Source organism: Numenius arquata, chromosome 15 (genome assembly GCF_964106895.1).
Source record: "Numenius arquata chromosome 15, bNumArq3.hap1.1, whole genome shotgun sequence".
In the NCBI taxonomy this organism is placed as follows: Eukaryota; Metazoa; Chordata; class Aves; order Charadriiformes; family Scolopacidae; genus Numenius; species Numenius arquata.
The window spans coordinates 489,332-508,231 of NC_133590.1; the positions used below are offsets into that span (position 1 = coordinate 489,332).

An 18,900-nucleotide genomic window follows, 5' to 3' on the forward strand; every position below is an offset into this window, starting at 1 on the left:
ATTCTTTTCTGTCACTACCTAATACATTATTTCTCAAAAACATGTATCACTGGGAAGAAGAGCTGGCTATGATTCTATACCCTCATTTTATTGCATAAAGATGTGTAATATTCACACGTGTTTAACTGTGTATTCAACACTGATAGTCTCAAAAGCAGTTTTCTTGCATCATGTGAGAAAGTTTAATCCACACTACCTATCACTGAAAAAAGATGCCTCAGAATTTTACTTGCACGGTTAAAGAGACATTTGTTATGATTCTTTAAAAAATGGATGTTATAGTCTTTGGCAGATGCTGCTCTAAAACTATGAAGTTATAACAGTGAGACTGTCAGCCTTGAGAAGATCTTGATGAATTAAATATGCTGCAGCTGCAGAGTTTGCTTTAGATGTCTGCAATTATGACTGGATTAAAGCTAAAGTAAACATAAAGATGCAGAGTTTATAATACTGATTTCCAATGTGATCACTAGTTCACACAATCATTACTGCAATTACACAGAGTTATTGTAAACAGATGCACATACTTTCATTTATGTTCCAATTCTTCTGTCTCTCAGGAAAGCTGAAATTGCATATGTGATTTGGGAGATTTGTTCTTTTTGCACCTGGTCTATTTTTTAAAATTAAGAATTAAAATAATCTACTTTTCTTACCTCTTGGTAAATTAAAAAAATGATTATGCATTTTCTTCCAAACTGTGCTTTGCCCCAGTCTTCTCTTAGCAGTTTAAATGTTTCACATATAGCATATGATAGTTCAATTTTACAAAATCTGCATATAATTCATGTTTAATCCCTTTGTAATAGCAAGATGTACATCTAAAACAAAGATGAATGTACCTAATTGTTGTTTCATTTGCTTGGTGTGTTTTCTGAACAGTTCAGTGAAACCTGTATTGCTAATGAAAAGGGAGAGCTCTCAAAATACATAAGTAGGTGCAGATCCAAAATATTTTGACTATGCTTTTTTATTAATTTTAATTTCTAGGTCAGTAAAGAGCCAACCATTTCCAAATGTTTTAATTCAATTATTCAATCAGTATGCTTGGGTAAGTTATTGAATGTAGGGCAGCTAACAAAGTCACGGATTTTCTGTTAAAAGAAAAAAGAAATTGATTGAGAAGAAGCTAGGTAGAGAGGAAGCTGAAAAGGAAAGAGCCAAGAGCCAGAGAGAAAAATGGGATATGGAGTGGGAGTGAGAATGGGAAGTCTGGACACGTTCCTGTGCAACCTGCTCTATGTGAACCTCCTTTGGCAGGGGGTTGGACTAGATGATCTCCAGAGGTCCCTTCCAACCCCATATCATTCTGTGATTCTGTGGTGGATACACAGATTTGATAAGGAAGTGCAGAGTGGCTAGATAGAGCAATGAGGAATGCAAAGGGTGTGTTTGATATGTGGCTGCGTTGTGGAAAAAATCCAAGTTGGTTTAAGAGACTGAGCTGAAAAGGGGCACGAAAAAAGAATGACTGATAGGACATGAGTGGAAGTTTGATGGACTTAAAAAAGAAATTAAATTAATCAGGCTAATGCTCTGAACTGGCAACAAGAAATGGGTAACATTTCAATTGCCCCAAATAACTAAGTAAACCATGTTTATCTCGCTTTACTCTGGACATGGCATGGGTTGAGTCTGAAGTTACGTTAGAAATCTTAGATAAGAAATCGGGGCTACAACTTGGTATAGGGAAGAAGGAAAGAGAGGGAATTAGAACAGATACAGATTGTAAAAGCTCAGTTTGCTAAGACTGATTGATCCCACACTTGGCCTGCAACCCAAGATTGTTATCAGCGCTGGCAGCAAGTATTTGGTAGCCCTGTGGCACAGTGTATTTCCTGCCTAGTGAAAGGACCCTGAGTATGTTATAGGAACTGAAGGAAGCAGTATTCCTTTGAAGAAAAAGAACTCTCTATGCATATACATAGGAAAACTGAATTAAGGTTGAAATACAATCAACCATGTTCTGGGATTTCTTAAATTACAGATCTTTGATTTTGCAATCTCAATAATGTTCTTTTAAAGTGGTTTGTTTATAGTAATCCCATGTGAATTACACTCAACTGTTTCATAAAATCCAGGATTCTGCATTTTTCATGCTTCATTTATTCATATGAATCTTTTAAAGAAAAATACAGTAAGCCAACTTAACAGTATTTGACAAGGTAAAGCTACTGTACATATAATAGACTTAAAGCAAAAGAGAAGTATAGCTAAAGCAGAAAAGGAAGTAAACCCTGTTAATCTATTTAATGACTTTGTGATAAGACACAGAACTACAGTGGGCAATAAGGTTTTGTTCTGTTTTTGTTTACAACAATGTGCTATTTAACATTTTAAAATTGTTGCCCAGGTTGTCAGATAGGAAGTTCCAAGTTTCCCTTCATTTTGTGTGCCCCAAACTGAGAACATATTCTTATAGTCTGGATGGTAATGTATTATACTCTTTCTTTATTGTGTAATGTTTTTAATTATTAAAATTGTAATGGGAGATTGGATGCATAACTATGTAGTATTTCGCAACAAAGCAACCACACATCCATCATTTTAAACACAGAATAGTTCCATTTTATACACAGCATGGTCTTGTTCACAAACTAAATTTTATCAAATACAAAAGTGTTTGTTGAGTTAATTCAACTCATAATATTAATGTTTCTTAATACTTTATTTTTCAAAGTGTCAGCACTGGTCTTTTTATTTCTCTTTTGTCAAGACTACTTGGAGTAAGAACTTTGCATCTAGAAAGCCTGAAGACATTTTGTCACTCTGTGTTATGAAATAGTTAATAGGATAACTGCCTAGAATATCCCAACATTAGCCTGATTATTCTATTTCACTCAGTGAATCTACTTTTTATTGTTCAGAAACTTAATATGAATAAACCTATAACTAGAGTTAGAGAATAGTTGTAAGAGAAATATTCAAGTATGGTATTTCAAATTAAAAGCACAGGAAGTGTCCAGTAGTAAAATGAAATAAGAATTTATGATTCCAGCTTTTATTACCTTCAAAAATTATTCATGCCCAGAATTACTAGAATAAATTCCACTGCAATATTTTGCATCAATACTATTGCACATGATTTTGCCTGAGGGTATTGGGTCAATGGGTAATGCTTGTAATACTGCTTTTTCAGTCATGGTTTGTTACAAAGTAATTTCAAACAGTAATTTTTTTCTCTCTGATTTATTTATCATCTTATTTGCAGCTGGATTAGGAACAGATTAGTTTTTATTTTAAAGCAGACAGGGTGATGTGAATATTACTACAAAAAATACCAGTTAAACATGAGAATTACATTTGGAGATAATATAATGTCAGAGGCACTTCAGGTTATTTGCTACTGGAAACTCTTATGACACCATCAAAGGGAAAATGCACAGTGTCTACACTGTGCTGTGAAATATTGTTTTTGAACTTGATTAAATACTTCACATTTCAGCACAATTAGTACTTCAGCATGTATGTTCTATAATTATAATGAAATTGTTTGTACTGTTAATAGTCTCATTCATAAACATAGCATAAATATTTAGCAAAATGTCTAATTACAAGCAGAACAAAACCCACCAACACCCAGTCGTAAAAAGAAACCTCTCCAGAAAAAAAAACCAAAACAAACCCACAAACACCCAAATGGTATTGGGAAAAACAAGGGAGGAAAAATACCTGAAAATTCTTAGTTGCACTACTTAGGAAAGTACTAGTAGACTCTCAGACACTATAGTAATCCACAAAATGTAAAAAAATGTGTGTTGACCATAATGAAAATAAATACTACTCGGAGTCAAATATACTAATGGGTAATTACTACCTGGTTCCTTAGGGCTTCTGTCATGTTTTTTCATCAAGCAGTGTCTTGTACTGAGAATACTGTCTCACTGACTACTGATGGAATAAGATGCTGTCCCTCTCGGGCTGGCTGGCACTGTGACTATCAGAACCATGGAGGAGTTTCATTTTTCCATGTTACTTTCTGACAGCATTCAAACTACACAAGATAATAATTGAAAACAATTATTTGAAATATCTTTTTTAATGACAGGATTGTATGCATTTTTATCTGGAAATTGCTTTATTTAGACTTCCCCCCACCTTCCCCTCCTTCCTCTACTCCCTCCCCTCCCTCTCCATAAAATCATTTAGCTCGCTGTGAAAGTTACTGATTATGGTGATTCTTGTTAGCACTTTATCTACCCTAATGAGTCAGCTCATTATGATTTCAGAGATATAGCCACTATTTTATGGATTGATGTTACATTGTATTGCAATACTTTCATTGTAGGTTGAAGGCACTCAACCTCCTATCATTCAATGTACTGCAGGAATATATGGATCTCCTGTAACACTTTCTGTGCAGTTGCTTTACACAATTCTGGGTCTGCAACTGGTGTAAAATTGCTAAGCTATTTGCTACACTGAAGTTCTGAGCAGATTTATGTTTTCCACCACAGATGTACAACATTCATTCTTGTAAAACTAACAGTAGCGTAGAGAAGGAAGAGAAAATAGCTGACTTCCTGATCAGTGTTTGCAAAATATGCCTTCATCTTGGTCATTGCAAGTCAGTGAAGAGGGAGTGGAGCTGGTTGCAATGATGAAGGGAAGCTGCATGGCAGAACATGACAGACCTGTATGACAGATGGAAATCCTGGTGCAGGGGCTGCACCCGTTTATTGACGGCCATAAATACAGGGATTAAGGAGGCACACATCCAGCTGTTGAAAGAAAACAGAATCATAGTCCCTATGGGCAAACATTGATATCGCCAAATTCTGCTAGTGAAGGCAATAATTTTTACATGTTGATGGCAGTACTGGGCTCCTGTTAGTTATTTCAGTAAAAATATTTATATACTACCACATGTATTTCTTTTTGGTGTATAGCATATAAAATAAAATCACAGCCCGCTGTCTTGGTTAAGGTGATGGTCAACGACTCATATTCCACATGGTAAGGATAAAAAATAGCATGGATCTAGATATTCAGGGAAGATTTTACAGAAATACGCTTGAGAGAGGCTAGCTTTCACTCATTTGTCTCTAATTATTATGAATCATACTATTTCAAATAATTGGTTTTAGGTTAGTTAATTCAATTATAGACACAAGGACATGGTAATAACCCAAGCAAAATGCTTCTTTTCTTTGAAATTTGTTCCTTTCTACTGCTATAAAGGGTTATCTCCGTCTGCATTTTCTCATAGGTTTCTTAAAACCTTGTGGTTTATACCTTTCAGAGCTATTAGCTGGCCCAGTTAATGCACAAGCTCTGCAAGAGACCACTCCAGAAAGTGGTTGCTTTTGATAATGAGGAAGGTGGAAATATCTTTTTGCCAGTAAACAAGTTTTAAACAGGAAGTGATTGAAACACTTAAAGTTTGCAACATCCTTCCTCACCCTCCCTTGCGGCTGCTATTTTTGCTGTCACTTTGCAGGCACCTTCCTTTCAGGAGCCCACTCTATCAGAAATCCATTAAGATAAAAGAAAAACAGATTAATTTTTTTATTCAATCTGCTGCAGAGCTTTATTAAGACCCCAAAATGTTTATCTAGACTATTGCTTTTTCCCCACCTTCTCTTTCCATTACTGACTATTCTAAGCACCCCTTCGTTCTTGCTTTTTGTCTGGCTGGTGATTGGAGTAAATTTGGTTGGAGTAAAATATTCTGAGCCATTTTATTAAAGATTTTAGTCTGAGGTAAATATCTACCAGAAAAAAAACAAGTCAGAAATGTCTAAACTAAAATTCCATTGAATATTTCTTTTCACTATTTTCTTTAGTTTTACCTCCCTGACTTGTTATATGTGCAACATATGAGGCTCATCAGCATGTTCAGTACTGTAAGAAGTGTTAGCACAAGAGGCACTGTTAGGAAGTCAGGTCAAGTCAATCATTCAGTAACATTCTCCTCCATTCTGTTTTTTTGTCTTTTACTAGTCTGTTACTGACATTCTCCCTTTTGTCCTTCTCTCCTCTTTTATTTTTAACTTATTTTTAGAAAAATGTTACTAGCTTCTCAATAGTTGTGATCTCAGGATCATAGAATCATAGAATCATCTAGGTTGGAAAAGACCCTTGGGATCATCGAGTCCAACCATCTACCCTACTCTACAAAGTTCTTCCCTACACCATATCCCCCAACACCACATCTAAGCGACTCTTAAACTCATCCAAGGATGGTGACTCAACCACCTCCCTGGGCAGCCTCTTCCAGTGTCTGATCACTCTTACTGTGAAGAATTTCTTCCTAATGTCCAGTCTAAACCTACCCTGTTGCAGCTTGAAGCCATTCCCTCTTGTTCTATCGCTATTTGCTTGTGAGAAGAGACCAGCACCAAGCTCTCTACAATGTCCTTTCAAGTAGTTAATAGAGAACGATGAGGTCACCCCTCAGTCTCCTCTTCCTCAAACTAAACAGTCCCAGCTCCCTCAATCGTTCTTCGTACGACTTATTCTCTGAAAACCAAATTGAAGTTGATGGGGATCAGAAATATAACCAACTCAGTGTTTATTTTGAAATTTGCAATAATGTAATTGTCGATAAATAAAGCATGCAACTAGTTGTGCCATGGAGCGAGTTTGGATAATTTTTCACCAGTCAGTCTGTATAATCTGATTACATCTTCTCTTGGTGACTTTCTGAGAGAAGATGTACATGCATAGCTAAAACAGAACATATATTCTCCCTGTCTGTCTTCTCTTCTCTTGGGCTCTGCTGACTCAGTTTCTTTGACAGCGGTCCTTGTACTTGTCACACCCAAGAACTCCTAGACATCTGCATTCAGTTGTTGGCCTTGGAACTCGACTTTTTCTTTGAAAAATATACTTTCCTTGCCAGAGGTTGACTTCTCTGTGACCTCAGTGTTTTAAAGTTTTTTTTTGGTTGGGAGCTAATGGAGATATTCAGGATAGTGAGGCAGAGCAGGCTTCCCAGGTGAAAAGCAGCAGTGAACCTGCATGATTTCATAAGACTTACTTGCTAAGGTTCACCAGAAATCCACACAGCTCCCTGTAGTCAAATGAAAAAGCCTGTAACATTGGACTCTGTTTAATTTTGCACTGAGAACTTTTCTCCTCTTACTGAATTTGAGTACTGTCAGTCACAGGAACTAGCATTTGACTCTTGAAAATAGGAGGCAACTGGAATTAAATTGATACAAGCCATTAGGTATGTTCCTAAGGACTTTTAACTTCCAGTTGACAAAATCCGTGCAGCAGAATTGAACTATTAAATCATATTAATTTCCTCATATAAAATTGAGCCAGAAAGATGCATGCTTTTCTAATGTAATAAATTTTTTGCAAAATTTTAACAGTGAAGATAACATATTGTTTGCTTTCTGGCCTCTTTGTTCCTTCTTTTTTCCTTACTGCTCAGGCAGACCTCATTTCTGAGGTCTCATTTCTCAAGGCTGAGGGGGGATCTGATCAACGCTTATAAATACTTAAAGGGTAGGTGTCAAGAGGAGGGGGCCAGTCTTTTTTCAGTGGTGCCCAGGGATAGGACAAGAGGAAATGGGCACAAACTTGAATATAAGAAGTTCCACCTAAACATGAGGAGGAACTTCTTCACTTTGAGGGTGGCAGAGCCCCGGAACAGGCTGCCCAGGGGGATGGCGGAGTCTCCATCTCTGGAGACATTCAAAACCCGCCTGGACAAGTTCCTGTGCAACCTGCTCTATGTGGACCTGCTGGGGGCGGGGGGGGGGGGGGGGGGGGTTGGACTAGATGATCTGCAGAGGCCCCTTCCAACCCCATGTGATTCTGATTATGGCCCTTCAGGGTCTTTTGTAAAAGAAGGGAGTGAGCCTCCTACACAATGTCATAGTTTTCCAAAGGATAATGAAATACTCTGGAGTACTGACTGCATTCTTTCTGAATTACAACTGTAGCGCAAATAAAAGTCAGCACTATGAAAAGAGTAAGAAAAATGGGGTATGGAAGGAAATTCTTTAGTCTTTGACAGGGCATGATTTTGCTATGACTTATTCAAGAATAGATGTTCAAATAGTGTATGAAGGAGAGTTGGGCCAGTAATCAACTAGGAAACTTAATTCCAGTTTCTCAGCTAATATCAAGCATGATAAGGATTTGAAGAATGAAATTAATCAAATTTCCACCATGTGTCTCATCTTCAGAATGGTGGGTTGCACGTGTATATATGCTGTATGTACAAACCAGCCATACTTTGTTCTCCAGCAGATTCTGCTGGTTCAGAACCATTAAATCCCATTTCATCAATCATACTGTCTATGTAGTGCTACTGTCTTTTTTTTTTTTTTTTTTTTTGAGGTAGCTGTATGCAAACTAACTTCCTAAGCTCATCTTGAGATGGGAAAAATAATAATGAAATGCTATGGTGACAGACTGAGAGTTATTTATAGTATTACTCAATTATAAAAGGTAACTCAATTTGGTATTTTGCAACACACTGTTATTACCAAGCTATTTGGTAATGAACAGTAGGATATGAGTGTACTTGGAATCTGATTAAATGTGTGCCTTTCAAGAAGGCTGAGTTAATATTGATGGAGAGCTTGAGTAGACTTGGTTTTGGGAACTCTGTGCACACAAAGCTGGCAGAGCAGTTGCAGGTAGAGCAACAGCTTTGATGTCTCCCAAGTGAGCAACCTCAGCAAAGTATTGGTTTGTTCAGTGCAGTGTCAGGAGGTTGCTGTCACTGCAGTATTTTTCCTTCCTGACCAAACAGTGGAAAGGAAGATGGATGACCACAGTGGAGGCAAGTATGGGCTGAGTGTCTAAGCAGTATAGTTTCATTTCAACAGCCTAAAGAATTTGCCTAGGCTCACTGAAAGTACAAGTTGCTTAATACATGAACAGCGCATATCCAGTGGCCTAAATTTTCATATAATAGCAAGATGCTTTGTGTTATGAAAATAAAGAATTTGTGCACAGTAATTTCTAGTAACCCCTGTTTTCTTGGAATCTTTTCTTCTACATCTTTATGGGACAAATTGCTGACCATATTTTAAAGTTTCCTATCTTGATGCGTAGGGTCAACCTAGTTACATTGAACTACTCAAGAAGCAGGTTAAAGAGACATGTGAAGGTACTCCAAAAATGGAAGAAAAAAAGGGGTTTAAGGTACTTTCCAGTGCATTCTACTTTTCCCAATTATTTCAATGACATATATACAAAATCAGTAAAATCAGTATTTGCCCCCCAAAAGAAACATATGCTGTTGGCCAATGCTGATTTATCTAACTAAAACTAGAATTCCACTTTATTGAGTAATGGTTTTGTCTTGCTGGCTTTGTTGTATTAAAATGTGAGATGAAACCAAGTGACGATAGTTTAACATCTATGCTACATCAAGTAGTATAACATCTGTTTGAACATTGGCAGTGCTAGTGAGCATATCATCAAGCAGTGTTAGCTCTGTGCCTTCACTCTCTGCTTCTCTTTCATCAAAAGTATTATTGATCATTACTGCCAAAATGAAAAATAAGAGGTAGCAGTTCACATAAGAAAACATTTGGATGGCAGCTGTTCTACATTAGGTGTAGTTAATGGTCATGTTTGCAACCACAAATGTAATATTTACATCCATTGAAATAACAGAATTGATTAAATGGGGTAAGAGCAGAGTGACACCAGCTGCTCCAGAGCATTGTTTTTTGTAAGGTTGGTTGATATTGATTGGGCATGTCTTGGATCTGCTGAATATTAGTAAGAAGCAGAAAAAAACCACAACTATGCAAGCGGTTCATTACTTCTCTTAAGCAAAAAGAAAAGAAAAAAGGATGAAAGAACAGTAGTGAATGCAATAATCACATTTGCATCATTGCATAAGCTCTGCATAGATTGACAAAGAAGCAAAATCATAGGTTATGATTTTATAACCTTAATAATGCTTATATTGCTAGAGCAGTTGGAAGGTATCAGCTAGAGATTCATTTAGAAATGTGGCTTATAGCTACTGAGAATGGTATTCAGCATCAGAAACTTTGTATTAGAAATTTTTGCTGTCAAGCAAAAGAAATGAGTTTTTCTTGCAGAAAAACATAAAGTGACAGAACAAAAGAAATGCAATTTTGGGTCCCAGAGATATGAAGAGCTTCTATTAAAGAGTATCTATAACATCTGTGTACAAGTCTAAGATCTTTTTACTTGTTTTACTTTTTTGCAGTAATGTGCGTGTATGGATTGCCTTCTCTTGTTCTTAATAATAGTAAAAAAAACCCAACCAACAAAACGAAAGTCCTAAAATCCTGTCCTCCCAGGGCATGCTCTAGAAAAGAAATATCCCCAGTATTGTTACCTAATGGGCAATATTCAATCTCATATCTCCTTTTCTTTTATTCTGTTCAATATCTTATTTTTTACCATTTTTTCTAACCTCTACTGTTCAATTTAGTCTTCATAACCTTTCTAGCACAGTTAAACTGGCTTTTGTTCTACTTTGTGTCTTTGAAAAATAGCTGTCAGGAAAGCTGCCACTTGACTACTCTGGCTGCTGGAGCTGAACAGCGTCAATGAAAGATGGGCTTTTCTGTACAGTTGGACTTAGAACTTCAAATTTCAAGTACCCCTACAATGAAATGAAAACAGGTTTCTGATTTGGTTGAATCCCTGATGAAGTTTGAGTTCAGCTGACAATTAATGTTAGATTTCACTTTAGGGTTCGGTTCTTCATTGTGCCTTGGCAAAACTGTGGTTCCTGACAGGACTGAAATATCTATCAGGCACTAGAAAGAATAGGACTGATGGAGAATATCAATAAGCCAGTGGGTACCAACTGATGAGGTGAATTTTACTGATGATGCCCAAGCATATTTTAGGGGCAGCATGAGACTGCCCTGGGCTCAGTGGTTTTGCTTATTCTTTCTGGCTCATTGTTCTTTCTGCTTTCCTTCTAGCGATGCAGCAGTTCAGACAGCATTATGTAGCTTTCACATGCTCTGGTACCATACAGCTTGGCCAGGCTGCACTCCCAAGTCTTTTCTACAAGTGTTGATCTTTTTTTCTGGTGACTGATAAATACCAGGGGGGTTGAAAGGAGAAAGCATGAAGTGTCAGTAACCAGGAGCAGGATCTACCCGTTCCAGTAATCTGCCTGCCTGCTGCTTTCTAATTCCCTTGAGTTATGTGATCTTATCGGGAGTAAGAGACAGGGAAGCAACATCCAGATTAGGGAGTGAAGGAGAGGAATAAGGAGAGAACACAGAGGAAAAAGAAGGAAAAGTTGTGAATGTCTGGTGCCAGAACTTGTTCCACCATAACATGGGCCTGCTCTGATCTAGTTATGGACTCCTCTTCCTGACTCATGCCCATGGGTATGCTGGACACTATAACCGTCCTGGAGGCGGTGTTTGGCAGCTGAGAAAGGAAAAGTGCTGATACAAATGTTCCTAAACTTTATGTTAGTCAGATATTTTCCTGACTAGGTGGAATTCATCAGTGGGTAGTACTTTAGACAGCGTCTCCTCTTTCACAGTAGAAAGTAAATCAAGAAGATTATGAAACCTTAACCCTGAAGTTTTTATGACACTGGAGTCTGAGATTGTTCAGAGTTGAACACCAATTGAGACTTAACTTCAAATGATTCAAGAATTGCTGAAATATTAAGTATTCTTTTTCAATAGAAATGAGTTCATTCTTGCTTCCGAACTCCTCTAAATGGTTAGGTTCCACTGTTTTAATATTAATTTACCTTAGTAGCTTTTTAAATTAATATTGTACTTCAGTGATGAAAGGAATGCATAAGGCTATGTACTATACTATATCAGTCATCTTAGGGGAGTTGGCTTGTGGGTGGTTCCTGTGCAAGAATATTATCTTGTATTACCAGAAGTGCCGATATGAAAAAACAAAAATGATTTTTACGGTAAAACATTCATTAGGAGTGTCTGTATAAAAAAAAAAAAAAATAGTTGCAATTGTTGATTTTCAGCTTGCTTTTCCAGATGGAATACTGTCTTTTCAGCTAAGCCTTTGGTAAGTACTAGAAATTTGGAAAGCACTGATGCTTTTAATATTTGGCTATATATAATTATTGTAACCATTGAATCAGCTTTAATGCATTTATAGAGAACATTACTATATTAATTCAAAAAACATTGATGATTTTATTAAGAAAGTAAAGCTATTCACCCTCATGAAAGGGAAATGTAGGTTTTATTTGAGTTCTTGAAAACTCAAAGAGTTTTGAAAACATAAAGCAAATCAAAGAGTTGTAAACTAGTCATTAGAACTGAAAGCATTGAGCAGCATTAGAATTATTTTTTAACTTGCTTTCACATTTCAAAGTCAGCACACTGATGAAGACTCTATTCTGTAGAGGATACAATGGGTAGAACTGTCAAAAATTAACTCCTTTTAAACAGCAAAAAACATCAATTGAAATTTCCCTCGAACAGCTTTATTGACTTCCTTTTTTGTTTAATTCTTTCACAGAGGATCTTTCTTAAAGCTGGAAGTGAGGAAGAAATCTTTGCACATCTTGGCTTGGATTATGTCAAACCATGGGAAAGGAATGCTTAAAACGATTTGCCGGTGTACACCAGTTGACAGCAATGGTTTTTCTGCCAGTCCTGCAGTCTGATTTAGATCAGATATATAGATCTAGATATCTATATATATTTTTTTATATATATATAAAATATGCGTCTCTATGACAACTAAAAAATTTTAAAAATATATTAGAAGCCATTATACATGCTGATGTTCCTAGAAAAGAAGAGTTTAGGTTCTTTCAAATCATTTTCTGGTTTAGTCCTTGAAGTTTTGTACATGGGAGTGACAAGACAGAGCTTGTTTTGGGGGAAAACTTGAAACTGGTGAGATTTTTGCATGTGATAGGAATTTAACAGTAAATAATACTTGCTTGTTAAAATACTGCCAGCTAGGACAGTACCTAAATAATACAAAATATTTGAGCTGAGTCCAAAAATTACTGAAGTGCATGCTTATCTTTAACTGAATTTCTTAACTATTTTGCTGAATCTGTGTATAAAACTGCTTATGTATATAAGGTTTAATGACCTAGGCAGTAATTAGTCTGGCAGTCTCATCAATTTGAGGCTTCAGCTGTAATATCTTTCCAGGTGGGGCACCACTCTACAAAAACCATAAACAATTGGAGAATTCAGTGAGAGTTAAAAAATTTCACAGGGAGGGATTTTGGAAAGTGAAAGTGGAATAACTCAGTAGCATTCTTCAATTGTGAGGAAAATACACTATAAATTGAGAGTACTGATTTGGACTAAAGAAGATTCAAGTGGTGATGTGATGGTCCTCAATCAGGAATTTGAATTATAACCTGCATGAAAACAACTGCTTTAACTGTCACGCTGGTGGCTGCTCCGGGATGAGAGCTTTTAATTGTCTGTACTCAATTTAGATAGCTGGAAATTTATTTATTAGAAGATATATATGCATTGGATTGGAAGTCTTATCTGAGCTGTTTGCCTGTTGGCTTCTCTAGAATGGTATTCCCTCTTTTTGGTCAGAAATTAATCTTAGCTGTAAGAGACTTCCTGATAAAAGTAATCCTATGAGATATTTTGGTTTCAGAAAATTTCCAGGTAGCTCTTCTGACTGTAATGATAATGAACAATTTGTAATATATTTATCCTTTAATGAACAAGGACATTTAGTGCTTTAGTACATGAAGTTACCTACAGACCATTTATTTGTCATTTGTAGAATAAAGGTGATTAAGAACACCAAGACTGGTCAAATAATTTTATATTTCTTAAAAGTCTGAACTTCTTTTCCTGTTAAGGCTGAGGTTTATGTGCAACCACCTCTTTCTGATTGTTAAAAGAGGTAGTAATTGAGTTTTTGTGAAACATATTCTTTCATTATTGTAGTTAGACTCAGTACCATAAAACTACTTTGAAAATATCAGTTCACATTAAATTGTAATTATTTGTATAACTTTTAGGATACAGTTTATGCATCTCACTTTCTATCTCCTCTATTATATTAATGACAAATATTCTCATTCAGTTTTATGCATTTGTTCACCAAGGTAAAGGGTTACGGGATCAGGCCCAAAAATGACTGTAGGAAAATGAAGCCTATTTCTGAACGAAGAATCAGGTTTTGCTACAAGGACCTCATTCAATAAACACACCCATCTGGCTCATAGGTAGTGGGGAGATTTCCTAAGCTTTAGCAAACAACTTGAAACAATAGCTAAGCAGGAATGGCTTTGTTACGGAATCACGGAATTGTCAGAGTTGGAAGGGACCTCTAGAGATCATCTAGTCCAACTCCCCTGCTAAAGCAGGATTGCCTAGAGCACATCACTCAGGACTGCATCAAGGCGGCTCTTGAAAATCTCCAGAGAAGGGGACTCCACGACTTCCCTCGGCAGCCTGCTCCAGGGCTCTGTCACCCTCAGCAGAAAGAAGTTTTTCCTCATATTTGAATGGAACTTCCTATGTTCCAGCTTGTGCCCATTGCCCCTTGTCCTATCGCTGGGAACCACTGAAAAGAGTCCAGCTCCAAGAAGGAGGCTTTATCAGACTTACTGCAAGAAATGGATGCTATGCTATGAATCCATTATATAATTGGTGATAATCCTAATTTTATGGTATAAGCAATTTAAATTCTGTAATTTAAACCTAATTTGATACCATTAGTATAAACATAGGCAAACTTTTTTTACAAATATAGATGACATGATAGTTCTGATACTAAGAAAAAGTATGCTGATTTTGTTTACTTATTCCATTCAACTGAGGAACGCATTTTTAAGAGGACTACATTGCAAACTATTCTAAAACCTCAGTCACAGACATAGAAAAATGTGATAACAGCATAGAGTGTTATTCTTGCCTGTGCCAATAAAACTCTCCTTTTTAAATGCAGTTTTGCTTACTGAGCTGAAAAATATAATGCTACTTTCTAAATGACTCTAACTAGAAAGTACTGGCATTGCTTTATTGTGCTGATGTATGATGTGGTTTGCATCAGGGTGCTGACACTTAAGTAGCAATGATGTTTTTCAGTCCTAGTGGAAGAGAACAGTGTCTGAGCTAAATATACTTACTACTTGGCCAACATTTATCAGAAATTATGCATTTCGCTTGTGCTGTTTCTGCCTACTGCAAGTCATGGAGGAAATACAAAACATTCTGATTTCCACATAAAGAAATGTTTGAAATTCATAACTCCCGTCTTGCCTGCCTATGCATCACTTATAATTATACCACCTGTGGGGGAGAAGGTACCAAACACAAGTTCTGTCAGCTCCTTCAAGATTGGAAGAAAACAGCGTATCACTTTATTCTTTTCTTTCCCTCAATTTTTCTGAACTTTTTTTAGAATACCTTTTACAGAGAACGAAAAATAGGATTACTCACCGGATTGAATATTATAAAAGTTATAGAATTGTTAAACTAGAGGTTAGATTTAACAGAAGGTGAGATTAGATGACCAGGATGGCTTGTCTATGAAGAAGATAGCTTCTGTTATGAACACCTCCACTGAAGGAGCTAGTACTCCAGTCACTGCCATAGCTACTCTACGCAGGATCATCCCTGATAGCGCTAGCCAAATTCATTGTGCAAGCAATGGCAGAGCCAGAAAAGCATAAACTCAGTTTCTAGTAAACAAACTCTGAATCATAACATAAATGTGCTGAATCAACCTCTATTAGTTGAGCATATCTAGATCCATAAGAATACTGAAAACTCCCTACAGTTTGGAGGAACTGTTGGAGTCAATGGTAACGAAGCTTCTGAACTTGGTAAGTACAGGTGAGGCCTGGGGGCCTGAAAAAGGGCAAATGCTTGTAAAAAGAACAGACTGATGTTTATAATAGGAGGAAGGGAAGTGGGAAGTTCAGATCAGTGCATGTAATATCTCCTAAATTCCTAGAATGATTAATAGACTTTACTTTTAAAGCACCTAGAGGAAAATAAAGTGATAAGTTACTGGTAACTTGTTCATCAGAAACAAATCATATCAAACTAATTCAGTTGTAAAGTCCCTGGAGGCTGATTTTTAAAATGTCTGTCTCTCCTCCCCTGCTTCTACACCAAGGCAATTTGGAAATTATTAAGAAGAGAAGGATCATTGGTTTTATAAGCACGTACTAACTCCCTAAAAATTGATCAATGACTGTCTCTCTGGGAAAAACAGGTAAAAGTTAACAAGAAAACCACTCTATTTATTTCATGGTTTCTGGTAGTTTGTGATTTGTTGAATATCCCCGATAATGTTTTCCAGTGACAAACGTGGTATAACATACATTGTATAGGCAATATAATGCAGTCATTAAAAACAAACAAACAAACGAATCCAAATGCACAATTATGCAAATGCTTTGCTACAAATCTCTTACAGCAAAAGCAATGAGATATATTTGGATTGGTGCGTAATAATGTAGTTAATGTCATAAGTGACTCTAGGTGTTATAATATATGAAAGGAAGAGCTTATTGTATCTACACAATATTACAGAATTGCAACCTAAATATTCATACAGCTGACTTTCTGGAAATCTGAGAACTGCTGCTACTTTATATAAATAACTCTGGAAATTAAAAAAAACCCAACAACCAAACCCAAAGATCTGCATACCTTATAATCCCCAAATGAAGTGTGTTTTCTATAGCTTATGTATGGCCAGGATTGTTTGGATTTCTCAGGTAAGGCCATCTTATGCCTTAGTATGAAAAGTATTCTTTCACTTGTTGAACAACTATTTCCTTCTATGATACAGTTTCCCTTAGCACCTGCAATTAAAATAATCAAGTCCTAGGTCTAAAAGGTTAATTGAAGAAGTCACATAAACAAATGAAGACAGGGGGCTCTGAAAACCTTCCATAGAGGTTAGCTTCTGCTAGCATGGCTGTCAATCCTCTAGCTAGGAGACAATGCTGCTGGCTTTGCCTTTAAGGGCCCAATAGGGGCCATATTCATAAAAATGTCATGTGTATAGCTATAGGTGAGTCAGAGCTTCAGAGCTTTCAATTTCTAAATTCATCTAATCAGCTGATCTCTCTCTGTACACACATCAGGAGCCTCCTTTACTTATTTTTTTTTTAATGTTTCATTTTACAAAGAGGACCAAGTAATCTTTGCCCCTGCTGTGTAAATACACTACGTGCCTTTTATTTTAATCAGGATGCATCAGGTGTAACTGTTTTTAGCTGATGATGTTCCTTAGGAAAAAAGATCAGTTCACAGTCATGGCTAGTATTCCCCCTTTAGGATCTAATTTACTTGGGATGAATTGTCTTGTGCCTTTTTACAGCTTCTTTTGCGTGATTTGTGGTATTATGCATTAGGTCTGTCAAATTCTAACTCTAGATTGGATCTATTTATTTTTAACTAAAAAAATTGGATTTTTGAATGTGAAAATGAATCGTCTCCAGGTGTCCTATGTCTCTGCTGTAATTGTACTGTGCATGTGTAGCCTCGCATCTTGCTCAGGTATCTACAAAGTGGATTGCTCTAGAAGTGCCTGCTCTTGGTACTTAGAATCCCAGGTCTGTCTACCTGAATCATTCATTCCACAGTTTGATTTCAGTTCCTCTTTCCCGTATTCAGTGTTAGAGTGATTTGTAGCCAGAATGTGATTCTGTGGTGGCCCAAATAAATGCCAGTGTAAGTGCTGAACATTAAAAACACAAACCCCACAACTGATCAACTTCTATTTGTCCCCTATTTGTCCCCTATCTTATCCCTGGTCTTTGCTTCTTTCAGTTTGCGTGGTCAGTTCCTAGTTTGAAGGTTGTGTGCAATACAGTGAAAACGTACTTTGTGCCACCCTGGCCTAAAGGGCTTTGCTGAAGCCAAATATTCTCTGTTTCAGTATCGCAATCATACAATGTCAAATCATAAACAGGAAAGGCTTTCCTCCATGAATGCTGTTCAACCGCCTTCAGAATACTTAATTTTAAAGTATATTTAATGAATTCTTCCATAAATGTGTATTATAGGCAACCCATGAAATCTAACACTATTTTTCACCTAGTGCCTCTAAACAAATAGTATTCTTGAATACTACTGGAAATACAGGCAATCCATATGGGTCGCGCTGTGGGGGCTACTGAACTACATATCCCAGAATACCAAGTGCCTCAGGTAAATGTTTTATCAGTTAGTTGATCAGGATCACAGAATCACAGAATCTTAGTGGTTGGAAGGGACCTTTGAGATCATCGAGTCCAACCACATTAAAAAACAAACAAACAAACAAACAAAGAAAACACAACAAGCAAAACACAAACAAGGAAACAAAACAAAACAAAACAAAAACCCCACAAAAAAACCCCCCCCACACACACAAAAAAAAGCACCCAACAACTAAACCCCACACCCACAACCTCACACACAACACCCCACCACAAACCAACAATCCCGGGCACTAGAGCATGCCCTGAAGAGCCATGTCTACACATTCCTTAAATACCTGCAGGGATGGCGACTCCACCACCTCCCTGGGCAGGCTGTTCCAGTGCCTGACCACTCTTTCAGTAAAGTAATTCTTCCTAATATCTAATCTAAACCTCCCCTGCCGCAACTTCAGACCATTTCCTCTGGTCCTGGTCCTGCCTTTATTCCCTTGGGAGAAGAGGCCAACCCCCGCCTCTCTACAACCTCCTTTCAGGTAGTTGTAGAGGGCAATGAGGTCTCCCCTCAGCCTCCTCTTCTCCAAACTAAACATGCCCAGTTCCCTCAGCCTCTCCTCATAGGACTTGTTCTCTAGACCCCCCACCAGCTTGGTGGCTCTCCTCTGGACACGGTCCAGCAGCTCAGTGTCCTTCCTGTAGTGAGGGGCCCAGAACTGGACACAGCGCTCAAGGTGAGGCCTCACCAGTGCCGAGTACAGAGGCACGATGACTTCCCTGCTCCTGCTGGCCCAGCTATTCCTGATACAAGCCAGGATGCTATTGGCCTTCTTGGCCACCTG

General features: G+C 37.3%; 1 protein-coding gene across 1 annotated transcript in view; it reads left to right on the forward strand.

The window, feature by feature from the left end:
- DNTT (DNA nucleotidylexotransferase) overlaps positions 1-12,510 on the forward strand; it is an 89,737-nt gene extending 77,227 nt beyond the window's left edge. Inside the window, exon 11 of the mRNA XM_074159078.1 lies at positions 12,424-12,510. Coding sequence (XP_074015179.1) covers positions 12,424-12,510 — 87 coding nt within the window. The remainder of the gene's footprint in view (positions 1-12,423) is intronic.
- The last annotated feature ends 6,390 nt before the right edge of the window (positions 12,511-18,900 follow it).